The 27,754-nt window shown below is 50.3% G+C and overlaps 1 protein-coding gene across 3 annotated transcripts in view; it reads left to right on the top strand.

Annotated features, from left to right (window-relative positions):
* The window catches only part of PTPRN2 (protein tyrosine phosphatase receptor type N2), a 901,057-nt gene that overhangs the window by 857,379 nt on the left and 15,924 nt on the right, over positions 1–27,754 (top strand). For all 3 annotated transcript variants that reach the window (XM_032753238.2, XM_058428604.1, XM_032753237.2), the window contains 4 exons: positions 5,929–6,048; positions 7,182–7,348; positions 12,481–12,534; positions 14,995–15,059. In XM_032753238.2, the coding sequence (XP_032609129.1) occupies positions 5,929–6,048; positions 7,182–7,348; positions 12,481–12,534; positions 14,995–15,059 (406 nt within the window). The remainder of the gene's footprint in view (positions 1–5,928; positions 6,049–7,181; positions 7,349–12,480; positions 12,535–14,994; positions 15,060–27,754) is intronic.

Genomic DNA, 27,754 nt, shown 5'->3' with positions numbered 1-27,754 from the left:
GTGGGGCTTCAGAAGAGCTTTTTTAAAGAGTGTGTGTGTGTGTGTGTGTGTGCGTGTCTGTGTGTGTGCGCGTGTGTGTGTGTGTGACAGAGTCTCGCTCTGTCGCCCGGGCTGGCGTGCAGTGGCATGATCTCGGCTCACTGCAACCTCTGCCTCCCAGGCACAAGCAGTTCTCCTGCCTCAGACTCCTGAGTAGCTGGGATTACAGCACCCACCAACAAGGCTAATTTTCTATTGTTAGTAAAGACAGGGTTTTGCCATGTTGGTGAGGCTAGTCTCAAACTCCTGACCTCAAGTGATTCGCCTGCCTTGGCCTCCCAAAGTGCTGGGATTAGAGGTGCGAGCCCCTGTGCTCAGTTGAGTTGTTTTTAATTGTAAATGTTTAAGGTGTACAGCCTGATGTTCTGACACACGCAGACATCGTGAATGATGACCACAGTCAAGCTAATGAATACACGTCTCCTCGCGTAGTTACCGTTTCTTTGTGTGAGGTGAGAGCACCTGAAGGCTAGTCTCCTGGCAAATCTCTGTGCCCAACACTCTTATTAACTACAGTCACCATGCTGAACGCCAGGTATCCAGCATTCAGCCGTCCTCTACTCAAAGTTTCTACCTTTGGATCAGTCGTTCCCCATTCCGCCCTCAGCCCCAGGCCCTGGCAGCCCCCCTTCTACTCTGTCCCTGAGTGCGTCCTTTTTAGGTGCCACATGTGAGTGAGATCATGGGGCGCCTGTCCTTCTGTGTCTGGCTTATTTCAATTTAACGTTGTGTCCTCCAGGTTCATCCATGTTGTCAAAAATGACAGAAGTTCATTCTTTCCTAAGGCTGAATAACATTTCATTGTGTATATACCACATTTTCTTTATCCATTATCCATTGACGGACATGTGGGTTGTTCCGAATCTTGTTTATTGTGAATAGTTCCGCAATAAACAAAGGGGTGCTGATGTCCCTTCCACACACTGATTTTATTTCCTTTGGGTCTATACCCAGAAATGGGATTGCTGGATCTCACGGTGGTTCTGTGTAATTGTTTGAGGCTCTCCATACTGGTTTTATTTATTTATGTATTTATTTTGAGGTGGAGTTTTGCTCTTGTTACCCAGGCTGGAGTGCAATGGCACGATCTCGGCTCACTGCAACCTCCACCTCCCAGGTTCAAGAGGTTCTCCTGCCTCAGCCTCCTGAGCAGCTGGGATTACAGGTGCACGCCACCACGCCCAGCTAATTTTTGTATTTTTAGTAGAGACGGTGTTTCACCATGTTGGTCAGGCTGGTTTCGAACTCCTGACCTCGTGATCCACCCGCCTCGGCCTCCCAAAGTGCTGGGATTACAGGTGTGAGCCACCGCGCCTGGCCCTCCATACTGTTTTCTGTAAAGGCTGCCCTCACTCACATTGCTACTGTGTGGTGTGCAAGGTTCCCTGTCCTGCACATCCTCTCCAACACTTGCCATCCTCCTCTTTTCGGTGGCAGCGATCCCAACAGGCGCGAGGTGCCAGTGCACTGTGGTTTGGATTTGCATTTCCCTAATGGCTGATGACATTCAGCCCCTTTTCACATACCTGCGGGCCATTTGTCTGTCTTCTTTGGAGAAGTGTTTGCTCAGATCCCTTGCCCATTTTTAGTTGGGTCATTTGTTTTCTTGTTTGTTTGCTGATTAAATACTTCGCACTCAAAAAGGACCTAGAGTGAAGAGGCCCTGTGTTCCTCTCTATCGGTGTTGACAGGAAGCGTAGGCAGGGTGGGCATTGTTCCACGCCTGTGGGTGATTTGATGGGTGAAGGAGAGAGTGAGGTTGCAGCGAGTGCGTCTGTTGCTAGGGCTGACATCACAAGGTGCCACAAACTGGTTGTTTTAAAACAACAGGAGGGCGTCCCCTCGCAGTTCTGGAGCCTGGAAGTCTGAGATCCAGGTGTGAGCAGGGCCACGCTCTCCGAAGCCTGTGGGGAAGGTCCCTCATGGCCCCTGCAGCATCCTGTGGCCGCCTGCCATGAGGGGTGTGGCTTGGGTGGCCACAACGCTCCATCTCTGCCTGTCTGTGCATGGCCACTCTCTGTGTCTGTGCCTTCTCAAGGTGTCTCCCTCTTCTTCTAAGGACACAGTCACGTTGGATTGGGACCCATCCTCAGCTCAGTTGCATCTGCAAAGATCCTGTTTCCAAATAAGGCCACATTCACAGGTACCAGGGGTTAGGACGCCAATATAAGCTGGGGGGAGGACAGCATTGAACCTGTAACAAACAACAATATGGATCTTAAATCTACAGTCAGTAAACTTACTCAGTTGGGTCAAACAACAGCCGAAGTCTGCATTCTTGTTCCTGGGGTCACTGTCCGAATTACTGAATTTCTCCACTTGCTGCTGCTGAACAGCTGTCAGGAGACCCCACAGCAAGCTGCTGTGTCCCTGCCAGGCGCGTCGAGATGGGTTAGGTTCACAGAGCCCGGCAGCAGGCTTTAACCCCAGTGTTTGATGGTCCCTGAGAATCACTGGGCTGACCACTTCCATTCCTGCTGGAATCATGAACAGCAAAGCGCAACATCGCTCCCCTCCCCACCCCAGGCCCACAGAGCAGGCACAGCTAGAGCCTTCGAGGGGGATGCTGAGGCCTGGGGACGCTGCATTGGAGAAGAAGCATGTAAAACGGGGGGGCGTCAGTTCTCCTCCAAAGCGTGGTGTCAGCCATTCACGCTTGGGATCCAACACTTGTGGCTCATTTTCAGTCCTTATTGGTGGCTTTGGTTCGATCCAGGGATGGTGGTGCCTGCTTCTGCTCCAGAAAGAGTAATCCCAGACTATAACTCTGCAGTCTGAGGGCATTGTGGGCGGCTATGGAACCCCACAGCGCCCAGGGACACTCTGCCACCAGCTACTGTCGGGGTCTGTCCCCTCCAGCACCTCCAGCCAAGTGCCTGACACACAACAGGTGCTCAGGTGTGCAGGTGCTCAGCTGTTCAGGTGCTCAGGTGTGCAGGTGCTGGGGTGTGCAGGGGCTCGGGTGTGCAGGTGCTGGGGTGTGCAGGTGCTTGGCTGTGCAGGTGCTCGGGTGTGCAGGTGCTGGGTGTGCAGGTGCTCGGCTGTGCAGGTGCTCGGGTGTGCAGGTGCTTGGGTGTGCAGGTGCTTGGCTGTGCAGGTGCTGGGGTGTGCAGGGGCTCGGGTGTGCAGGTGCTGGGGTGTGCCAAGTGCTTGGGCTGTGCGGTGAATGCTCGGGTGTGCAGGTGCTAGGTCAAGTGCAGGGCTCAGGTTATTGCAGATTGCTGGGCTGTGCAGGTGCTGGGGTGTGCAGGTGCTCGGGTGTGCAGGTGCTGGGGTGTGCAGGGGCTCGGGTATGCAGGTGCTGGGCTGTGCAGGCGCTCAGGTGTGCAGGTGCTAGAGTGTGCAGGTGCTGGGCTGTGCAGGTGCTGGGGTGTGCAGGTGCTGGGGTGTGCAGGTACTTGGCTGTGCAGGTGCTGGGGTGTGCAGGGGCTCGGGTATGCAGGTGCTGGGGTTTGCAGGTGCTGGGGTTTGCAGGTGCTGGGGTGTGCAGGTGCTGGGGTGTGCAGGGGCTCGGGTGTGCAGGTGCTGGGCTGTGCAGGTGCTGGGGTGTGCAGGTGCTGGGGTGTGCAGGTGCTGGGGTGTGCAGGTACTGGGCTGTGCAGGTGGCCATGGGGGCTGTGTTCTCTTATCCTTCACCAAACAGGAAGTGCTAGAAATGGTCATTTCTGGCATTCAACAATATAATTTTGTTAACTGCCTATTCCAATGAACTGCTTTAAGATTAAATAAAGACCCTGGGTCATTATTTACTTCCTGAGACAGTTTTAGATTTCTCAAAGATCTATGACACCAACCAGTATTAACTTGATTACGTCTGAAAAATCCTGTATCCAAATGAGGTCACATTCACAGGTAGACATGGGTTAGCACTTCCGTATTTCACCTGTCAGCAAAGACCAAGCCAATGAGAAAGAAAATAGTGAAACTTCTCCCCGATTAGAAATTGAACCTTTCTTGACTGGGATTTTTACTGATATTCTGTATTCGTACCAAAATCCAAATTAACTTTTTGCGATGTATTCTGAGGTTAACTGGTCAGGCGCTGCTGTTGAAGGCTGGAAACAGATGGAGAAATGCCGTAGTTTTCCTCCTAGATTGAGTTGCCATGTACCGATTCAAAGGAACACAAGATAATGTAATCAGATCCGTGAACAGCTTGTAATATTGGTACCCAATTGGGCTGCCTATTTGTTTGATTTAGTAAATTCCCTTCTCTGCTTTTATACACAGTGACCTAAAAAGAAATATTATTCCCCAGAGCGCCTTTGGGATTGTTTGTTTAAATTAAGTTTCATTTGGATTTAATCTTAACCAAATCTTCAGAGAGCTGGGAAGGCGCCCCATAATGAAGGGCGGTCGCGAGAGCCGATGAGTGCAGCTTCCAGGCCGTGCGGATCCCCCCACTCGACGGGGCTCCGTAATGTCACACTTGGGTGGCAGGGAGCCGAGTGCCAGATGATTAGTTTATGGTCTAGATCATTGTATTTTTATTACACTCATAAAATCTGTGTTTTTCCTCATTTTCGTAATGGCTTCCATGAGCTTCTCCACCTTCTGAAGGCACATTAAATTGTTATGTGATGGAAGTACCATTTGGAGGAGCAGGTTTGAAAGCCTGAAAAGCCTGGCGTAAGAAACATGTTTTGAATTCTCATCTTGTTGTCGGGTGGGCACTAAGGAAAGAGAAAGTGCGTGAATTTGAGCATCATTCTTACTTATTTGTGGGCTTTTCGTAAATACTTCAGTTGGTTCCATTAGCTTCTGATGTAAATGATACACAGTGAGGTGCCCTGAGGATATTGACTGTTTCAGCCCCATGAGAACATAAATCAATACTAAAAAAGCAAAAAGTCATGTTTGTGTCTGATTTTTAAAATATAAACGTGGAATTCAGTAACATGCACTACGAAGACAGCATTTTATATTTGAGATATGAGGGTTTTTAAAATAAGAAGGTCTTAATTGGATTTTTGTATCTGTTTTTAAAAGAAATCGAAACTGTCTTGGATACCAAATTTACATCTAAATGCAGTTGCTTATAAACATTTCTGCCAAGTTAATGTAACCCATTGCAGAAAAAGCAGACCCCTCTTTACTCTATAATGTAATATGCTAATAAAAATCTACAAATGTCACATCAGTATGCCCCACAGGATTCATGGTTTTGGGTAATTAGGCTGTAAATGTTAAGATGTAGGTTTACAGCCACAAGTAGCCAGTTGTGTTTGCAAAGAAGCGAGGTCAGAGGACTTTGTGTCTTTGTCATTTCTGTGGGTTTAAATGTGCTTTTGTTTATTGTGTTTCAATGTGGCTAATAAGAATTAGTAAATCAATTTGGTATTTGCTTTAATCTGAATAGTGTTGCCATATTTCGGTATAAACAAATGAAATTGCAGCAGTACAGTACTGCTTTCCGTGATGTACTTTGAAAAGAAGCCTTTCGGAGGCTGCTTCTGATAGGACAGCAGCTTCACAAAGCAAAACGTTTCTCTAGGTGAGCAAAGCGATGCAAGCCACCAGCAAGCAAGGGTGTCGGCTGAGTTCCACTTGCTCCGCCTCGAGAAGCGCTGGCTATTATGTGTGGCGTTATAGAAAGTTTCCTTTACAGATCAAAAGTTGGAAAGCCACACAGCTGAACCTACACCTGAGGAAGCTCTAAATGGCATGGGATAAATTTGCGGGGTTTTTTAATATTTCATGGAACATGTAAACTATGGGCCAGTGCATTCAGAGATGCTCGGCAGCTGCGGAGTAAACATGTCTGATGAAAATGAAATAAATGTCCTGTGAATGGAATAAATTTGGACTGTGCTTCCGAGTGCAGTAATTACACATGTCACGCGGTGATGAGACCGTCACACCGCGGCCACGGGCCTTCTTTGTCCGCAGATGGTGTGGGAGAGCGGCTGCGTGGTGATCGTCATGCTGACACCCCTCGCGGAGAACGGCGTCCGGCAGTGCTACCACTACTGGCCAGATGAAGGCTCCAACCTCTACCACGTCTATGAGGTACTCCGACCAGAGCCACCCAGGCCAGGACCCGGGCCCCAGCAGCCTGGCCCGATGCAGGGAGGCTCAGCGCCCCCCATGTTCAGGGGACGGAGACTGAGCCACCCCCAAGGGCCGCATGCCCGTGTGGATGCTTCACACGACTACGTGGTCATGAACCAGACCCTGGGAATGTGGTGTGATTTTTATTTTTTAGATTTTCTAAATCCAAATGCTGACAGAGTAGAAAAAACATTCGCCTCACTGCGTGGTCCCAGTCCCATATAACAGGCCTTTAAGCGGGGTCCATTTTTAAAAGAACCCGGCGCACATCCTTGATGCCAGCGCCTGAGCCATGTGGCCTCCCCGTGGCTCTGCTTGGAGTTTTGTGGCTGGATCATGTGACCTTTTTATTTGAGGATAACCTGCTGACCAGTTTATTTATCTGGCTGGATTTTCTGCCCCCATCAAGAAGGAACTAAATAAACATGGGTGATGAAGCCAGCACTAGAACGCATGCTTTGATTCTGTTTGGCATTGAAATGAGTGAGAATGCCACAGCCCCACAGTAGGAAGCGAGTTAGAGGCTTAAGTGTGAACCCTAAACCACACAGCTGTGGCTTCGGGGTTCCTGCAGAAACGCTTAGGCCCGGAAGTGCCTGCGCTGGGGTTCACATCAGCGCGCCTCCGTGAGCCTTTTGCTTTTCCTGCTCTAGACCCAGGTGTGCACATATTTACGATGGAGTCGCCCTTAGAGTGGAACCATTTAGCAGAACACGTAGTTGTGTCGCTGCTTTTGTTGAAAAGTGTAATTTTTCTCTGGTTCCTTTTTTGAGAGTTTATATAACATGGACATGCAAAAGACAAAAAGTAGGATAGTTTTGGATTGTAACTCTTTGAAAAACTATTTGACGCTTAAGCCCCTAAATAACATTAAGCGCACACACTCGCACGGAGCTATCTTTAGTGTGTTAACACTGGGAAGGTGGGAGGGGGCCGTGAAGCCGAGGGAACCCACCTGCGCTGTAAAATGTGCCCTCTTCGCAGCACCCCCTTCTCTGGTCAGAGGTGGCCCTGGGTTCCTCAGTGCCTGAGGTTCGGTTCACAATGTCCACACCTGTCTCTGTCTCCCTCCCTCCTCTCCTCCCTGCCAGGTGAACCTGGTCTCCGAGCACATCTGGTGCGAGGACTTCCTGGTGAAGAGCTTCTATCTGAAGAACCTGCAGACCAATGAGACGCGCACCGTGACCCAGTTCCACTTCCTGAGTTGGTATGACCGGGGAGTCCCTTCCTCCTCAAGGTCCCTCCTGGACTTCCGCAGGTATAACGCACAGCCCGCCGGCACTGCAATGTGCGCCGAGTGCGCGGCAGAGGGGGAGCGATGCCAGGCTTCTGTGCTTCTAAGATGCCCCTCGCGCCGAGGGCAGCGTCTGTGTCAGCACCGCAGGGGGGAAGGGAAGGGAAGGGAAGCGAGAGGAGGGAAGGCTCCATTAACCGCACGTGTTCATCGTGAGCGATTTTCTAGTTTCAGAGGTATTAGAATGTGAGGGGGAATAGGCATCTTCGAATTGTGGAAATAGGGCCATTATTTTTGATAAGATTCTTCAATTGACAAAGACCCTAAAGTGTATGTGCCACAGGATATTGATGAATAAAGCTCGGATTTTTAGTTGGATTCTCATCTGGCTGCATGGGATGAAAGAGGTAAGGAGCGCAGGCCCAGATACCACCCTGGGTGTTCTTGCAGGAAAGCCCGGAGACACTTAGCCCGTGGCTGTCTGGATTTTTAGGGCTATTTTGAAACTGACCCTTTTTTTAAAAATTCAGTTTTTCTGTTCATTGCTCCAGTCAGCCAGTCACCCAATAGGCTGTCTGGTTTGAGAGTGTATCTATTGAGCAGTTGAAATGAATGCTAGACTCCGTCTTACAGGAGGAAGTTGACAATGAAAAAAAGCAGCATTTAAGACCACAGCTTTGACTGTGATAAACAGTTGGTCCGCACTGGCTAGGTGGTGGTGCTTAGTGAGTAAACCACCACAAGGAAAATGAAATTGTCAACAGCATCAATGACCAAGCTCTAAATTGTATAGAATATATCTTACATTTAACTGATCAGAAGTCTGCCTATTGAGGAAAAGAGATAAATATCCAAACAAGGAGAATAAGAACAAAAAATGCATTTGAATCCAGTGCCATGCCCCGCTGTCATACAGTGACTTGATTCTTAACAGGTTATTACTCACCCTTGAGACTACAGTTACGTAACTGGAGGGAGGTTAACAAGACAAGGACTGCCATAAAGAAGCCGTTTTTGAATTCTCTGTGGAATTCTTGAATTTGTGTATTACAGATTCTGAAGCTTATTATGATACAATTTATTTTGCCTTTTAGTCTACACTGAAAAGCAAAATACAGTTTTTTGTAATTTGAATCAATAGCAATCAATCAGGAGCCTCTCCAAGGTGACACATGAATCTGGTGTCACAGCCACAACACACACTCAGTGGCCCCTGCCTGCCGTCACCTCCCCTGGGGACGCAGAGCGTGGATCCAGAGTCCTGAGTACATCCTAAAACAACTACTGTACACAGTTCCCTCCTCGCCCACCCTAATCTCCTGGCCATTATGTACCTTCTCTCAATACAGATTTATTTCTAAAGACATACTGTGTAGAAATCTTACATAATTTCCTGAAATAGAGTGTTCAAAAAACAGTCATTCTTGGCAAAGTGGATGTAGCTACAAAGACGACAATTCATCTTAACACCCCGTCTTTGCGTTCATCCAGTGTGTTTGCACATATATGCATATGGGCACGTTGCTACGTCCATATCCATATATGGACTGGAACATATACATCACCAACCCTCAGTGTTTACGATTCATCACCAGGAAAAATTGGATTCCCAAATTTCCCTTGCTCCAGGGTCTGAGGAGATACAGCCTAAGAAGGTTTTTGTTAAATTCAAAAGCTAATGAACCCCCAGACATGGTTTTGAAAGCCGCATCAGGGTAGAAAGCTTTTCTTGCCTGCCTTACCTGGCACCACCCAGCGTTTCGGCCAAGGCCGCCTTTCATGTGTTACCTGGACAGTGGGTGTGAGTGAACACATTCTCAGAAAGATTCACGCTTAGACAAACATTGCCGGTGGCTGGTTTTCGCTATAAAATAGCCACCCCGATTTCAGCGACCGGAAAGGTGAGACCCCTTCTGAAGACACCGGCTGTCTTCATGCTGCAGTGTTTCTTATCTTTGAACAATAGACGACGCGTCCTCACTCTGGCCTGGCGCGTTCGCCAGGCACCGAGATGTGTAATTAAATATTTCTGGAGCCCAGAGGGAGCACATTTACACTTTAAAGAGAAACTGCTAAGAGATAATTAGCATCACATGTGAGGGCTTTGCTTTAAAAACTCTCTCTCTCTCTCTCTCTCTGTATTACTCTCTCCCTTCTTGCTGTGTGCAATGGCGCTCACTAACGCTGCTCACGGTCAAACGGACAAACCCTTACCTTGCCAGCTAATTAGCGGTGGCCAGTGTCATTTTTGTGATGTTGCAGCTAGTAATATGAGCCCAGTTGCATAGTCACAAAAGTGATCATTGGAAACTGTGACTGTACTGCAGGGGCGATGTGGGAAGCCCCTTTTCTGAGCCTCTAACGACCTCTGACCTTGCTTGCTGGTGCTTTGCATGACGGTGCTCTCTCGCCCGGTGACCCCTGGGTTGGTTTGTATCACTAATCGTTCTTTCTCAGTGAATTCCTGTTGTGGAAGTTTCTATAATATCAACTTTTCTTACTGTTGGAGACCTTTTGCTCACTGATGCTTTGTTCTGATGGAGTCAAATGAGACAGCTGTGTCACCTTCCTGAATAACTCATGGTCTACATCTTGGGTCAACCGGATGAACTCTTGTGTTCAATATGTCGTGGTTTTGCCTCTCTATTTGTGATGCTTTGCGTGTAATAATACAACTGCGTGATCCTTTGTAAATAAAGTCCTCAGCCATGCCACACCCTGTATCTACACTGCACATGTCCTTGACTGCCTGCGGGTTTTTGTAAATAGGTTGAGCACAAGGTGGGGCTGGTACGGATATGAAAATTACAGCGAAACCTTCCCAAGGCCACCAGGCACAACATGTCAGAGAAAATGGTATCTTCCATACACCATAAGATAGAGACAGGAGTTTTGGGAGTGGGGAAGCAGGTTGAGGCCATCGTAGCCACAAATTCACTGACTAGGAGCATTTCCCAGCCAGGGGGGTTATTACCGCATTTTGCCAAAGCAGGAGCTGACCAGCTATCCATGAGCCACCGCTGTCTACTGACTTCTTATGTTGGCCTTTCCTCAAACCAGCACACTTTCTTAAAGGGTACCTGGTTTGGGATTTGGAGTTTGGTTTGTTTTACTGTCCTTTTTTTGTGTGTACTTGGTCTCATGAGGAAAAAATGAGCAACCCCTGGTGACTGGCAGGTGTGGACCCAGAAGCTGAGTTTAGTCTCTGCGTAGAGTGGACCACGAGGCATGAAACACAGCAGGAAGCTGGAGGAGCAGAACTGAGGTCATTCCCGTTTGCAAGATTCAGAGGCTGAGCCACGGCCAGTAAACTCCTCTGCCAAAGGCAAAAGGCCTTTCAAAGCAAAGCCACTCGCCATTTGGTCTGATAGTTGAGCCTGCTTGATTCTACACGTGCACACGTGTGCACATACATGCTCATGTCACGCACATGCATGCAGTCTCATGCACACACACATGGTCTTTACCGAGCTGGAGGGCTTCCCACCCCCGTGCTGGGGTGCACCCCTGAGGCTTGGTATCCATTCTGTCATCAGGAGCCCTCGATGCTTTACAGCCTGAGTCAGGAATGGAAAATTGTAGAAGTAGACATGAGTGGGTCTCTTTTCCAACCTGTTTATTCTCCAGGGACCAAGATTGTTCAAGGCACTCTGGCATACAAGTGCTGTTGCCTTTGAGGAGTTCACTGTTGCATTCTCCGCCTCTCCCCAAAGCCTTCGCACCACCGTGTGCCCCGGAACAACGACAAACGCCTCTAACAGAAACGGCGATGCGGCTCTGGAGGTCCTTGCTCGTTATGCGTGTGTCTGAGCCCGCCCCATTTTTGGGCATCAGCCTCGTGTTTCACAGACCAGAGGGCAGCACAGATCGAGTGTGTCCTGGCTAGGCTGTGGCCGCGGCCCATCTGCAGGTGGGCACGCCGAGTCCAGGCCCTGCAACTGCTCCTTCAGCTCCCGTGGTGCCCACCAGACTGGGCGTTCACACTCCCGTCAGAAGGGCCTTGTTCTGGTAACTCCTCGGGCAATAGGAAGAGAGGAGGAGAAAGCTCTGTGGTTTGGGCTCCGCCGTATTCAAGCATCCCTCCGCTCATTGCTCACTGGACACTCACCCCCCCTCTCCCTCCACAGCCACCCTGCCCCTCCTGGCTTCAAAGGTTTGTAGCAAAGCACCAGTTGATGGAATGTCTACTTTCCACGGACGTTTTGGTGCTGGATAGGCAAGCCTTTGCAAAGAAACGTGACATTTCCCCATTTATGGTCCATACTTCCATTTTTCTTAACTTGTTTCTTGTAGGAGTTCACAAGCACATTGCAGAACACTCCCCTTCACACATGCTTTATTCCAATAACCCGAGGTTCTGCCTTTAATTTTACTTATTCAGAAATAGTTCACTGACAACTTTAACGGACTTCATAAACGTGTTTCGTTGTTTCACTGAATTAAAAAAAAAAAAACCTGGAGTTTACACAGTGAATTTTAAATCAGTCGTCTGTTTTGATTTAGGGGTTGGTTATGAAATCTTAAATGTATGCTCATTTCTAATTTTCACAACTTCTGATCTAAACTCTGCACAATGAAGTTGTTTGTATACTCAAAGTTATAAATATGGAAGGGACTTGTCTTGGACTTCATAGAGGTTTCTCCGTAATTTAGATATCCTTACCCAAAGCTGACGGGTCACAAATGCCCTTGAAGATGCTGTTTTTAGACAGTATGGAAATAACAGTTTCCAATATGATGTCTGGACTGTGAGAAATTTTGAGCATAAATTGCAAAGCTCAAAAATTTTAGTGAAGAATCAAGATGTAGTGTAACAAAAGGTCAAGTCAACATAAGCAGAAACAGAAAGAGGAGAGCCTGCAGGGGTGGGGCAGGTGAGACAGGCCGGGAGTCCACTGGTTCAAAGCCTGGCACCCCTCCTTGGAAGAAGAAAGCAATGTAAAGGTGTAACATTGGTTTTAAAGCTCCGATTAATAACATCATGTTGAGAAGAATAAATGTTTGATATTATGTGTATGATTTTTATTTTCTCTGTCAAAACAAGCGATTGCAAAATGATTTCAAACACACAGACCTGTGGTTTGTTTTAATAGTTGTTTTGGATAACGCAAAGTCTTAGTATACAACTATAATTTTTATATCTCTTTTTATTTCAGAAAAGTAAACAAGTGCTACAGGGGCCGTTCTTGTCCAATAATTGTTCATTGCAGGCAAGTACAACTTTTAATGGATTAAGAAGTTTTGGTTACCTCAAAAAATAATCTATGCAATGAAATACAGAAGCTTAACTTTCTAATTGCTTAATAAATATAACTAACTGGCACTTCTAAAGGAAACCAAAAATATAAACTTACTTTTCTATGCCATTTGGGTAAATGCAATTGGGCATTGCTTCTATTATGTCCGTATAAACTGCACATGGCTTGCTTTTTTTTTTACTCTATTGCCCACGCTGCAGTGCGATGGCATGATCTCGTCAGGCTCACTGCAATCTCCACCTCCCGGGATCAAGCGATTGCACCCGCCACCACGCCCAGCTAATCTTTTTTGTATTTTTAGTAGAGATGAGGTTTCACCATTTGGTCAGGCTGGTCTCAAACTCCTGACCTCAAATGATCCACCCACCTCGACCTCCCAACGTGCTGGGATTACAGGCATGAGCCACCGCACCAGGCCTCACATGGCGTATTTTCTAGCAGCCCCTGGTGCAGTGTCCTGCCTTCTACTCACCCATGAGCACATCCTGCCGCCTTACTTGTTCTTAAATCCTGTGGCACCATGACACTGAAACATCGAGACAATGGTTTCAGCCTGTTGCATTGTCTCAGCCACCAGGACGTTCAGCAGAGGCTCGGAACCCTCTGCAGATGGTGAGAAATGCTTGGGGCCAGTTATGAACAGGGGCTAAATCTGTCATTACAGGAGGTACAGCCACCTCCAGTTTATCATGTGGGTTCAGGCCTCTGGGTAAAAAAAATTCAGTAACACATATCCCTAAGTAGGTTAAAACCACACCAGTAAGGATAGATTTTATGCAAAGAAAACTCAACCTAATAGTACTGTCTCTGCTGGACTTGATACCCAACTCCTTTTGGTGAAGAACTCATATTCCATTTTTCTAGAACTGTCTTATAGAATGTTCCTCCTGCCTGGAATAAAAAGGAAACCTGTCTCCAAAGAACAAACACCAAATCTGTCAAATCCAGTCAAGAAGCATGTGTGTTTTGTGTGTGCATTCCTGTCTATGAGAGAGGAGGATGAAAATAGATTATGGTTGGTTATCCTCACAGAGCAGAGTAGAACATCTTTTACCCACAAATGTATCAAGACAAGCAACACTTAGTTGGAAGATTTTTGTAGTATATCTTAAAATATTCATGTGAATATATGCTGTGCATAGGAGACAAGTGAGAAAGGCACTCAGCAACCGGAATGCTCACCGTGGCCCTTTGAAATGAGCAGTGAGGGTTACGTGGCAGCCCAGGCCGACCGCCTCTCCTCCTTGGTGATGCAGTGAGGGTGTGAGGATGTGAACGTGCCATTTTTGAAACATTTACCGTCCCAACTGCAGCTTTTTTCAACCATTTGTTTGAGGAAACATGTTAAAGCCAAAATGCACTGATTCTTTATGAACAAAAGATCACCTCTAGGCTTCCAGTCATTTCTTGGGATCGTAGAGGGCATAGAAAGCAGAACCGAAAGCATGATATCTGCTGGGTAGTCACATCTTTCTTGAAGTCTTGAAATGGAAACATTTATTCTTTTTCTGGAAAGTCACAATTGATTTTGCTAGGATTATAAATGTAAAAGGTCCTCTGTTTAAAAGCCAGTCATGGGTATGAGCACGAGCCCTATGTACTTTTAAGAAGGTCTCTCAAACTCATGCAACCCAGTGACAGCGTCTGCACGGGGGCAGGAAATGGCTTCACACATTCCTCACGAGAAAAGGATGATGCTGAGGCTACTCTTCTTCCAGAAAAAAAGGGAAATTTTTTTTCCTTTGCTACTGTTGAAGTATTATTCAAAACATTTTTACAACTCTAGCCCAGATGGTAAATATTCCAATTATAGCTGGTGGGATGAGAAAGAGATGAAATGAGAGTGCTTCTTAAAGAATGTGATTGAGTAACGACTGTTATGTCAATTTCTCCTTCTGAGAGGGAGGACCTACGTTTAGAAAGGGTGACAGGCAGCCTAGGGGGATGTGCCTGAAGTGTCCCTGCCTGCATGAGCCAGCGGGGACCAGCCGCCCAGCGCCCTCCCCTCTCCGCTCAGGAGGTTGCCCGGCAACCCTAGAGAAGGCACCTTGCAGATATTTTCAATACAAATGCCATCAACTCTGACACAGTCAAAGGCTTAGTTCATTTTGTTCTGGCAAAATTTACCACATGTTTGGCCAAAGAGGGGGGAGCAAGTAAGAGGGAATCCCATCTGAGCACAGCAGCGCATCCCACAAGCTGCTCAGGGGCTCCAAGCCCCCAGCGGCCTCCCTTCTCCCCTCACTTGGATTCTCCCAGCCCGCGTCCTTCCTCCGCCTCTAACATCCGCCACCCTTCTTTCCTCTCCCGGCCCCACATAAGCATGAAGGAAATGGACTGTCACTAGCTTTGTTGTGGGTCGGGCTTCCGTGTGGACGGCCAGGACTTTCATTTATCTCCTTCTGTTGGCAGTGACGGTGCAGGCCGGAGCGGCACCTACGTCCTGATTGACATGGTTCTCAACAAGATGGCCAAAGGTGAGACACACACACTGCCGCTTTGTTGTGGCTCAGAGCTGGGATGGCGTTGCTATGGCAACGTAGGGTGCAGTGTTCACGGGAGGCCCTGGAAAAAATTCGCTGATTGTTGTCCCTCTGCTGCGCCGTAGGAAGGTGGTTTGCAGCAAGCACATCTGTTTCTGAGGCTGGTCCTCTGTTACCTGCCTCTGCGTGCCCAGCACGCAGTGGGTCCTCTGTTACCTGCCTCTGCATGCCAAGCACACAGCGGGTCCTTGACAGTTGCTTGCTGCATACGCTGCAGCGTTAACCTCAGAGCCACGGAGAAGCCGCCCTTGGGTCCTTCAGTGTTGTTGCAGCACAGAACGTCGCTCCAGTATTTGGTGTAACTCCACTGTTGTTAAAACGGTATTCACACTAGAGTCACACTAAAAATATCCGTTAGTAATTGCCATCAAATGTCAATCACCCCATCTCAAGTAGCCTTTCAGCCCTCTTTGTGAATGTCCTTCTTATCTAGGGAATCTCTGTGTGTGCTGTGGGAGGCGTTCCTCTCGGAGACGGCATGGGGAGTCTTAGCCGTGAGGCCCCTGGTGGGAGAAGGACAGGTTTGGCAGAGCGGCAGCATGTGCAGACGGCGTGGGGAGAAGGACAGGTTTGGCAGAGCGGCAGCATGTGCAGACGGCGTGGGGTGTCTTAGACGTGAGGCCCCAGGTGGGAGAAGGACAGGTTTGGCAGAGCGGCAGCATGCGCAGACAGCATGGGATGTCTTAGACATGAGGCTCACGGTGCGAGGACGGGTCCAGCAGCAGCGTGGGAGAGCAGATCTGCGCGCGGGTCTGGCTCTGCCAGCCATGAGGTTTATCACTTTGGACAGAGCTCTTAACCTCTCTGGGATCCAATTTTCTCCTGCAAAAGCATGGGGATTGAGCTCTGGCATTTCTCAAAAGGTGGTCTCCAGAACACCCAACCTCTAAGGTCATCTCTTTAAATAGGGGCCAGAGAGAGGGGTCCCCAGGCAGGTGAGCTTGAGAGGAGGCACACACTGAGTCTGATCCTTGGGCATCACAGGGCAGGTGCACATGGAGAGGCCCCAAGGAGTCCAGGGCAGAGAGATGCGTCCAGCTTCCCTTCAGTTGGCGCCTCTGACACTTTACTTGAGAAGAGTCTGCATTAGCCTTGCGATACCCGTTAGCGTCCCATGGAAGGCGGGAGGCACTGAGGTGGTAGCATCCCACGGTCTCTTTCCCAGCTGTGAATAAACAATTCCCTTTGTCTCAACACACACGCGTATATGTGTTCATACAGAGACCTCCGCCTTCCAGAACATCCCATTCTTCATCACTGGCCCAGTGACAGGAGCAGGCATTGATTATAGAAACGAGTTTCTATGCACTTCCACGAATGCCAGCAATTTTAAAATAAGCATTTTCCTTACTTCATTTTCTTCTGGTTAAAAAAAAAAAAAACATAAATATGTGAAGATAAAACAACAGCCATGGCTTTACGCAGAAGGACTGGAGAGCCTGGGCACGTTCTCCAGCGTCCTGCAGCAGAGGGGAGGGCTGCAGCCCAGCCCCACACCCCACACCCACCCAACACCTCCAGCATCCTTTGCTGGCTGCTGGGGAGAAATGAAATCAGTTTTTGTGCCACCAAATATCATTTTAAACACCCAAGATTATTTAGTGGTGGGAATGTGCAAACAAAAACAAAATGCAAACACTCTGATAATACTTTGAATCCTTTTTTTGTTTTGTTTTGGATTGGATTTTGACACAATCCTAACTTTTTGTCATTTAAAAGTCCATTTTTTCCTTGTCCATTAATACTGCTGTGTCTTATCAAATATTTCTTTTCCTTTCCAAATTTACAGCTATTGGAGCTCAGAGCCATCCATGGAATTTGTATTTCTCCCCTTATCATGGGGCCTCCCTTCTTTCTGTCTCTCAGACATAAAGATTTTTCTCCTCTTAAACCAAAATGTCTTTAGAACGTTACAGATGATTTGATGTAAGTGTTTCTGACCAAGCCTATGTTTGCGAACGTGTGATGTGATGAGTTGCTGGGGGCACCTGTGTTTCCAGTGGAACCTGCCCATCCAGAGACCAGAAGCACAGGCAGGCGGCCAGACGCAGGTGGTCCCAGAGTGCGTCTCCACAAGGACGGGATGGAGCCTGGGTTCTGAGTGGCTCAGGTTCACTCCACAGAGAAGGAAACATGGAGAAGTGTGTCGTGGCTTCGAGACCCCGGTGCGGGGGACAGGGCTGGCATATTGTCCAGGCACCTGAGCCACTGTTCACTGGCTCCATTGTGGCCTGGAATGGGAATTCCACTTTGAGAGTGGGCTCAGCTTTGGATAATACGCATGCAGCCATGTGGAACTGGCCAAAGAGGGCCAGCTTGGGGCCTTTTCTGAGATTGGTGACCCCCCTCCTGTTCTTGACCTGCTCCTCTTTCCCTGGGGTGTGTGCAGTGTGAAATTCTCTGACCGGGGTCCCGGGCCACGGTCTCAGGAGAGATCAAAGGGCAGGCGGCCCCTCTGCCGGCTGAGGTGGGCCATTCCCAGGCCTCCACACTGAGAGGCGCCGGGGTTTTGTTCTGGTGCAGGCTTGGCCCTGCCAGTGTGGCTGGGTGTCTTTGTCTGGCCTGAGAAGCTGGAGGCCCCCATTGCAGACCCAGCGTTTCTCAAATGATCAAAGGCCCAGAGCCCTGGACGTGAAACCTTTCTTCCCATTTCCCTTTCTGTAAAGGAATGCATTGCAGAAGACCAGAGAATGCCCTTCCCAAGCTTCCCGGACAGTCGGGCAGTGCCAGCGCTGATGTTAGGGTCCTCCAGTCCTGCGTGCAAGGCCTCTGCATGCTTTTAGCTCCACCAGCTGCGGCCGCAGACAGCAGAGCAGCACTTGTCCACACAGCCCATCAGGGATTAAGGCCTTTGGGCCTAGTTTAAGGGCCTTTAAAAACAAACTCAGAATAGTTGAAGTTCTTTCTCTACTGTCTAGTTTAGCAGCAAGTAGACAATGATACAGTTTGGAATGAAAGTCAACAGGCTCATGTTCTGCGAAGAGTTTCGTGGCAGGAAAGTAGGCACCAATCTGTGAGGCGCTTACACACGTCATTTCTGTTGCAGCAGATGCGTTTCTAACTCATCGATAATAGATGATTGTGTAGGAATCTGTTTTCAGGTAGCATATTCCTCTGTCATTGAAGGGCTTGGCTCACATGTAGCAAAAAATGTTTTTTTTTGAGCAAGATATTTTCCATGGTTGTGCTTTTTACATTTTTGTCAGTGACTTCACTTACTGAGGGTATTTTTCTACTTCCCCACAATTTTTTAAAGGGATGGGGAGCAACCAGCACTGAGGGGGGCGCCCCAGAGATCAGGTCGGCTGAGCCATGCTGGGCGGGGTCAGGCTTCACTCCCCAAGGGCCAGCACAGAACTGCAGTGGCTGAGAAGTGTGGCCGAACTTCCACGGCATTCCCACCAGGGTCTGCGCCTGGGCCAGAAGAGGGTGCCTGTGGGGCCCCAGGTACCATGGAGGCCATGCCAAGCAGACGTCGTATGGCCCCCCAGCGGCTGTGGCTGTTGACAAGGTGCAGAGTCTGGGGGGACTCATTTCTTTTGTCTGGTAGGAGCCACAGACTGGTAATTTTGGGTTCCAATATGAATCCCCACGGCTTGTGAGCCCATGCTGGAGTGACCTTTTAAACTTCAGCTGGCCAGGAGTACGTTCCTAAGTAGTCTCACGGCGTGAATGCGAGTGGACGGTGGGGTGTCCACACAGGCGTAGACCCAGCTCTCAGACTCAGCGACTGGACGCGGTACTATTTTGTCTGGATACACATCTCCTTGCCTACAGGGATGGATCATTTCCGTTCTTCTTTGTTTCCATGAATCTGACTATATTACGCACCTCATCTAAGTGGAGTGATACGGCGTCTGCGCTTCTGTGACTGGTATATGTCACTTTGCATAATGCCTTCAAGGTTGGCCTGTGTTGTGGTGTGTGTCAGCACTAACTTCCTTTTTATGACTGACTTATATTCCATGGCATGGATGGGCCACTCTTTGTGGATTCATTTGTGTATTAATGGACATTGCCGTTGTTTCCAGCTTTGGGCTGTTGTGAGTAATCCTGCTGTGAATGTGGATGTGCAGGTGTCCACCCGCATCCCTGGATATGTCCCTGGGGTGGAATCACCGCATCGACCGTAACTCTCTTACCTCTTGGCTGTTTGATTACAGCCATCCCAGTGGATGTGAGTGGATCTCAATGTGGTTTTAATGTGCATTTCCCTAACAACTAGTGGTGTTGAACATCTTTTAATGGCTTATTGGCCATTTGTATATCAACTTGAGCAAAATAGACATTTCAAGTCCCTTGCCCATTTCTGAAGTGGGCTGTTTGTTTTTCTTGTTGTTGAATTCTAAGTGTTCTTTATATATTCTGAATACTACTCCCTTATCAGATATGTAACTTGCAAGTATTTTCTCCCATTACATCGGAGTTTTTTACTCTTTTGATAGTGTCTTTGTTACACAAAAGTCTTCAATTTTGATGAAGTCCAGTTTATCTTTTTTAAAAATATTTTTCTCGTGGCTCACACCTGTAATCCCAGCACTTTGGGAGGCTGAGGCAGGTGGATCATCTGAGGTCAGGAGTTTGAGACCAGCCTGGCCAACATGATGAAACCCAGTCTCTACTAAAAATACAAAAATTAGCCAGGTGTGGTGGCACAGGCTACTCGGGAGGCTGAGGCAGGAGAATCACTTGAACCCAGGAAGCGGAAGTTGCAGTGAGCTGAGATCGTGCTATTGCCCTCCAGCCTGTGCAACAAGAAAGAAACTCCATCTCAAAAATATATTTTTTTTATTGTGCTTTTAGTATCATACCCAAGATATTTTGGACAAATCCAATGCCACAAAGACCTTCTCCTATCTTTTCTTAGATCTCCTCCTATATTTTCTTAACTTTTAAGGGCAGGTCCAAGTAGTAGATGGAAAGTTGCCTGTGGGAAGCTAGAGGGGTCATGGAGCAGAGAGCCTGCTGCCTCAAGCGTGTGCAGGAGCAAATGGCTCCTGATCTACTGTGCGTGGTGACGCGGGAGCACGTGGGTCCTGATCTGCTGTGTGTGGTGACGCGGGAGCACGTGGGTCCTGATCTGCTGTGCGTGGTGACGCGGGAGCACGTGCGTCCTGATCTGCTGTGCGTGGTGACAGCAGAATGTCTTTGTCAAATCGTGTTTTGTGGCTCCCCGGACTTTGAAGGCCAGCAGCCCTCCAGAGCCACCTTTTTCCATACAGTAGCCACATGTGGTTCCTTAGAGTCACTAAAATTGGATAAAGTTTACAAGTCAGCTCTTCAGTTGTACTAGCTGCGTGACAAAGCCACGGTGGCTATGCCAGGCGGTGAAGCTGGAAGCCACTCCTGCCCCTGCAGCAGGTCCTGGGGGGCCACATGGCTCCAAGGTGGCACTACGGTGGCTCCTGACTGCACCCTCACCCTCTTCTCATCTCCCTGGGCCCAGCCCCGTCACCCCTCCTGTGCTGGTCTCCCTGCTCCATTTCCTCCTCCTGATCAGGTCTCACACAGCAGTCAGTAAGATGCTTTAGACAGCAAGACCTTGGGTGCCTGCCTCAGCCCTGGAGCTGTCCCCAGAGCCCCAGGCAAGCTGGCCACTGCCGATCCCCCTTGGTAGGCCACTCTGCCTCCTTCGGCTCCAGGACTCAGGGCTTTGCAGGTTCTTTGCTGTGGCGTGGGGGGCGCACCCTTCCCCTCCCCAGGGCGCATCCCCCACCCTCTGTCCTCTCTGGAGTCCCACTGGTCCATTCCTTCTCTGGCAGATGCCAGGGTAAGCCATGAAAATGTGGCTCCAGCTGATGGCAGGGCAGCGTCCACTGCATGCCGGGTCCACGCTGATGCTGGTTTGGCACCTGCTGCCTGCCAGGCGCGGGTTCTGAGAGCAAAACAGAGAAGCCCCATCGTGCTGCCGCATCTTCCTGCTCTGCCAAGAGACAGGTAAGGAGTCTGTGGCTGCAGGGGGTGGAGAGCAGACGAGGACACTCCCAGATGCAGAGATGGCAGCTTCACTCACAGGAGGACCCACAGAACGCTTCTCACTGAATGGAAGGGGCCCGAGGGGCCATCCGTTCTGACCACTTTGTTGCGAGCTGAGAAAGCAGTTCTGGGAGGTTGGGTGACTTGCCTCAAGGCCTCCGGTCAGCCGGGGTCAGATGCAGAAACTGCTCGGTCTGCAAAGGCTCAGGGCCCCAGAGGGAGGATGGTGGAAGGCATACGACCCCAGGGACGGTGCTCAGAGGCACAGCGCACTGTGTTCCAGGCCTCCAGGGACAGAGGGGCGGCTTAGCTGGGGAGTTCCTTTGGGGCTGTTATGGAAACTACTGGAGGAAGAGGAAACTGAGGGCCAGTGGTGAAGAGCCTGGGCTGTCGGGCTCAGCTCTCTCCGGGCACAGCCTGGAGTCTGCAGGGAAGTGGGAGAACCCAGGCAGGTGCTGGGGGACTGGCCAGGCAGTGCAGGACCAGAGGGCGGGGGCACCGGCCGGGCAGTACAGGACCCAAGGACTGAGGGGATGGCATGGCTGGGCAGTGCAGAACCAGATGGCTGGGGGACCAGCCGGGCAGTGCGGGACCAAGACGGCCGGGGAATGGAGCTGGAACTGAAGAACAGGCCAGCTCAGCCGCGGGGCCCAGGAGAGGGTTGAGCCGGACAGAGCCGCACATTTGGGAGCGGACACCAAGGGAAGGAGGTGCAGGTGCATGAGGCTCAGCCTTCTGCAGATGAGACTTAGGGGGACACGAGGGCTGGGCAGAAGTGGGAAAGCTGAGCAGGAGACGTCTCGCTTTTATGTTTGGCTGAAACATGAAAACACGAAGGGCCAGTGGGAAAGGGACCTCACAGACACGTTCGGCCCTCAGCGTCTCTTGTCTCGCTCAGGCAAGTTTCAGGCTGAAAAAGTGCCGAACTGGGTGAGGTGGGAGGAGGGAAGGGGAGAGGGAGGCTGTCTGCGCCTTTCTCTTCAAGGGAGAAATTGCCTTCGGTCGGGGCAGCAGCAGGGCCTCCTCCGCTGTGCGTTGTTTATGTTCCGCGCCTTTCCTTCCCCTGAGCTATTCTGGTGCAAGAGAAACAGTGAGGGATGTGGGGCGTCAGGTGTCCCCAGGTTCCCGGGCCAGTCTGCAGTGCCCTGTCCCGTGTAAGGGGCAGACGACGAACGCTGGTTGGAGCAGCGGGTCCAGGGGCGTGGCTGACCCAGGGGCGTGGCTGACCCCACTCAGGCGGGGCACAGGCGGACCCTGGTGTCGATCGCCTGGTGGGAGCATGTGGACAGCATGAGACCCGCTGGTCTTAGGAAACACGCTCTGGGTGTCCGTGTGGGCAGCACTGCCCACCATCCTTCGATGGTCTCCTCAGGGGTCTTCGTCCCTGTGCGTGGAGCCATCCTCACTGAGTGTACCAGCTCACGGGTCTCCCACCTTCAAGGGGTCAGGCCAGCCCCGCTGAGCCAGGGTTCACACGGCCTGGCTGCAGGGGCTCCTCCCCCACTCCAGGGTCTGATGTCCTCACCTGGGCCATCCTCCGCTTCTCCTCAGGGTCACGCAGACACCTCAGGCCCATTGGACGCCGCAAAACGTCACTCAGGTCCCACCTGGCCGAGGGCCATCCCTTCTGCAAGCTCCCTCCTTGGTCCCGGGTGCTGGCACCAGCCCATCCAGGCCCATCCAGGCCCTCCCCTTCCTCCAACACAGGCCTTGCTGGCACACATTTAGGGGTCAGACCATGCTGGCAGGAGCTGGACGAGACCATAGCAAGGGAGCTGGCAGCAGGCGGCCCCTGAGAATGTGGGAGGGAACACAGGAGAGAGATGGGGCTGGGGGGGCCACAGCCCTGTCGGGGCAGCTGTGTCGCGGTCAGGATGTGCCTAAGCGCTCGTCCCTGAGTCCGCGTGTTTCTGTTCAAACTCCTGTTTGGAAATTCGGGAGGGGATCAAAGTCCTGCCCTCCGAGGTTCCCGTTGCAGACGCAGCTCCACAATCCAGCCTGGCCCAGCCTGCACATTCCCGGCCTGATTCTGCTCCCTGCTGCCGGGCAGTCGCTCCTTCATCTCAGTCCCTGGGTCCTCTCCTTCCTCCTCTGTGCGCATCTTGCTCACGGCCTGGTTGCTCCGTTTCCTGCGGCGCAGCCACCCTCCCCACACAGTCTGTGGTCCCCCCTCCATCTCCCCTCCTCTTGCTCCCACCCACTCCGCCCTTCCCTCATTCCTCTGCTCGTCCAGCCCCCGCCAGCGGGTTCTGCCACTCCCTATCCTGGGATTCCAGGGGCCCGTGTGGAGGGCTGCAGGGGTCTCCCTGTTGTCCTGGAGGCACCTCCCAGAGCATCATCCCTGCCCAGCCTGCAGGCCCAACATCCTCTGTCCAGACCCTGAGGGGCTGTCCCCAGAGGCGGCGGGTCCCACGCATCCGTTCCTAGAGCCTGAAGTTCAGGCACCTGCAGCCTGGCCTTTTGGCAGTGGGGCTCCCTCATAGTGTTGAGTAAGATGCTGGGGGTCCCCCGATGGAGTCAGGGTGCTGCAGGGGGTCACACACTGTCCCGTGGAATCAGGAATCCTCACGCAAGATTCTTCCAGATGCACAGCAACTATGTGAGACAGAACTCGCGTGTGGGAAGGGCAGCGATCCCGTGCAGTGTCACGCGGCCCCTCGGCTCCCTCCTCGGCCTGTGCTTCCGTTTCTCCTGTTTCCGAGGTCAAATGGTGCAAAGTGTCCTTGGCCATGAGCCCACGGGCATGGGACAAGGTCTCCGTGCTTGCACTGTAAGCCACGGAACTGAGTCAACACGTAAGTGGCCCTGTTCCCAGCCCAGGCACTTTCTGAACCCAAAATAGACTCAGAGGGACCGAGGCAGCTGCCGGCCCTGCAGGAGCAAGGGGGAGGAGAGCCTGGGCTGTGCACCTGCAGGAGGGATCCTGCCAGACCCCCGTAAAGGCCGGGCCCCGGGAGCAGCAGTACCAGCAGTCAGTGCGGCCTGGGAGGGGAGCTTGGCTGCATGCTTCACGCATTCCCACTGGACCAGTGCATGAGCACCTTTCGGGTAAAAGGTGCAAGTGGTGTGTGCGTGTTCCGGGCAGCATGAGAAGGTTTGCCCTGGGCGGGCCCAGCTCCTGTTCTCCACCTGTTCAATATTCACAATTTGGTGTGATTGTTACTCACTCAGCCGCAGACGGCCTCCTGAGCGCCATTTACCGCACATGCTTGTTGATTCTGACGTAGGTGTTGAGGACCTAGACACATCCTGCAGATCCCCATGTGGGTGTGTGTGCTCTGCACTGATCTGGGAATGACTGCGTGTGCCCCATCACACGGATGCTCCAGGGTGTACCTCGGCACTCCCCTGCCTTGGGGCTCTCGTGCCGTTCCCAAACCTCTTCTGTCAGCACAGACGCTGCGTTTGCGTCTCGGTCCTGCCCCGGTGCCCTGGCACTGGTCATGTAGGGCAGGTAGGTGGGATGGCAGCAAACTGCGGTGGGCACTGCGTCGCACCAATGTGCACATGTTCACACACAGACAGGACTCAGAATTGCGGAGCCATCGTATCCGTCTTTCCCTTTTAACAATCCCCCCTGGAATCATGAAGCTGTGCTCGCCTGCACAGGGGTGCGGAGGTCCGGTGTCTCCGCGTTGATGCTGCCAGCGCCTCAACAGTATTATGGGATGGTCCAGCAGTCGATAGAAACTTATCAGGGTATTTTGCACAATTCCCTGTCCTCCTGGAGTATTAGGGGATTTAAAACGACAGTACTCATTTATACACTTCTACATTTTCTTTAACTTATATTTTTAATAAGGATCTGGAGGCATCTCAGTTTCTCCAAAAGAAGGATTTAGAATTTGTTCAAAGGAAAAAAAAAAAAACCAGAAGAAATAGCTAGTTTGTTATGATTCTGATCTACTTGATTTTCAAGTGAATAAGATGCAGATTTGCCTCCTTTGATCCCAGCAATATGTTGCAACATAGACAATATAATTTATCTAGAAGGTCAGCAAAAAAAAACCTGCTTATAATTTTCATAAGTCTTTAGTTAAGATCATCCAGGAAAGGTGTGAAGTAAAAACTCAGCACCAAAGGCCCAGGACAGTGTGTGTGTGAGTGTGTGTGATAGGTGTGGATGTTGTGTGGGCGTATGCATACCGTGTGTACCTGTGTGTGCATGCACGTGGGTGTGTGCATGTGTGCGGCATATGCGTGTGTGATATGGGGTGTGGGATGTTTGTGTGCAGTGTGAGCTGTGAGTGTTCTGTGTGTATGCATATGTATGATGTATGTGTGTGATCCTGAATGTAGGTATAGAGGATGTGCATGTGTGATGTGGGGTGTATTGTGTGAGGTGTGGGTGTTGTGTGTGTGCATGTGTGATGTAGGATGTAAGTGTTGTGTGGTGTGTGCATGCCTGTGTGTGTGCATATGTATGACCTATGTAAGTGGGGTGTGTGTGTTGTGTGGTGTGTGCATGCCTGTGTATATATGTGTGCATGCATGTGAGTATATATGAGTGTGGGTGTGCATGTTGTGTGAGCATGTGCATGCCTGTGTGTATATCTGTGTGCATGTGTGTATGTATGACACATGAGTGTGGGGTGTGCATCTTGTGTGGATGCGTGCATGCCTGTGTATATGTGTGTGCATGCATGTGCATACGTATGACATTGTGTGTGTGTGTGCATATGACGTGAGCGTAGAGTGTGCATGTTGTGTGGGCATGTGCATTCCTGTGTGTATGTGTGTGTGTGCACGCATATGTATGACATGTGAGCATGGGTGTACATGTGTGAGTGTGTGCATGCCTGTGTGTATATTTGTGTGTGTGCATATATATGATGTGAGTGTGGGATGTGCATGTTGTGGGTGTGTGTGTGTATGTGTGTGTGTGCATGTGCGTATGACGAGTGTGGAGTGTGAGTGTAGTGTGGGCATGTGCACACATGTGTATATGTGTGTGGGCATGTGTGTATATGACACGTGAGTGTGGGATGTGCATGTTTGGATGTGCGCATGCATGTGTGTGTGTGCATGTGCATATGTATGACTTGTGGGGTGTGTGTGTTTGGATGTGTGCATGAATGTGTATGTGTGTGCATGTACATATTTATGATGTGAGGGTGGATGCAAGTGTTGCGTGGTGTGTGCATGCCTGTGTGTATATATGTGTGTGCATCTGTGTATGTATGACGTGAGTGTGGGTGTGAGTGTTGTGTGGTGTGTGCATGCCTGTGTGTATACCTGTGTGTGTGCATGTGCGTATGTATGACGTGAGTGTGGGTGTGTGTGTTGTGTGTGCATGCCTGTGTGTATATGTGTGTGTGCATGTACGACATGAGTGTGGGTTTGTGTTGTGTGGTGTGTGCATTCCTGTGTGTATACGTGTGTGCGTGCATGTGCGTATGTATGACATGAGTGTGGGTTGTGTGTTTGGGTGTGTGCATGCATGTGTGTGCACGTGCATATGTATGACGTGAGTGTGGGTGTGTGTGGTGTGTGGTGTGTGCCTGCCTGTGTGTATACATGTGTGTGTGCATGTGTGCATGTGTGTATGTATGATGTGAGTGTGGGTGTGTGTTTGGTGTGTGCAGGCCTGTGTGTATACGTGTGTGTGCATGTATGTATGACGTGAGTGTGGGTGTGTGTGTTGTGTGCTGTGTGCCTGCCTGTGTGTATACGTGTGTGTGCATGTACGTATGTATGACGTGAGTGTGGATGTGAGTGTTTGGTGTGTGCATGCCTATGTATATATGTGTGTGGGCATGTGTGTATGTATGACATGAGTGTGGGTGTGTGTGTTGTGTGGTGTGTGCATGCCTGTGTGTATACATGTGTGTTTGCATGTGCATATGTATGACATGAGTGTGGGTGTGTGTTGTGTAGTATGTGCATGCCTGTGTGTGTGTGCATGTGCGTATGTATGATGTAAGTGTGGGTGTGTGTGTTGTGCAGTGTGTGCATGCCTGTGTGTGTGTGCATGTGCGTATGTATGATGTGAGTGTGGGTGAGTGTTGTGTGGTGTGTGCATGCCTGTGTACCCATGTACGTGTATCTGCATGCGTGTAGTGTGCAGTCAGTGCCAAGTGGCATCCCTCAGACCCCGGTGTGGGGAGGGCTTGAACTTTGTGGGGCACCCAGAGCATCCCCGGCCACAGTTACCTGGAGCCAAGTTTTGCTCTGCCAGACGTGAGGGGCTCTAGCTTGACCTCTGCACCCAGTCCAGTGCTGGGGTCACCTCGGCTGACATGGAGAGCTAGAAAGATGGGGTGTCTGTGCCCTTCAGAGCTCAGTCCTCCCACAGCGTGAGCTCCAGACAAAGCAGAAACATCGCAGCCTGGGTGAGTGAGGAGCTCTGCGCTCCTGGGGCACGGGAACTATTCCACTTCGTTCCTTATCTGGATTCGTAATAATCACCATTCATCATGTATTCGAATGCATTTAGTTAGGACCAAGCTTTTCTTCAGTTCTTCCAGAAGGTAGAGTTGAGAAAATTTTCTCCTGCAAGTAAAGGCCTCTATCTATTGAACACTTGGCACACATTGTCGTTTTTACTTTCAAGAAAAAAAGAATACATTGCATCCCTGCAGTTTGCAAAACCTCTGAGTAAAATTGTAATAAAACTTACCTGCGCTCATGCAGTCGTTATCCATGAACAGGCT

This window comes from Hylobates moloch, unplaced genomic scaffold, assembly GCF_009828535.3.
Source record: "Hylobates moloch isolate HMO894 unplaced genomic scaffold, HMol_V3 SCAFFOLD_1, whole genome shotgun sequence".
NCBI classification, from domain to species: Eukaryota; Metazoa; Chordata; class Mammalia; order Primates; family Hylobatidae; genus Hylobates; species Hylobates moloch.
This window is presented reverse-complemented; position numbering and strand designations above follow the sequence as displayed.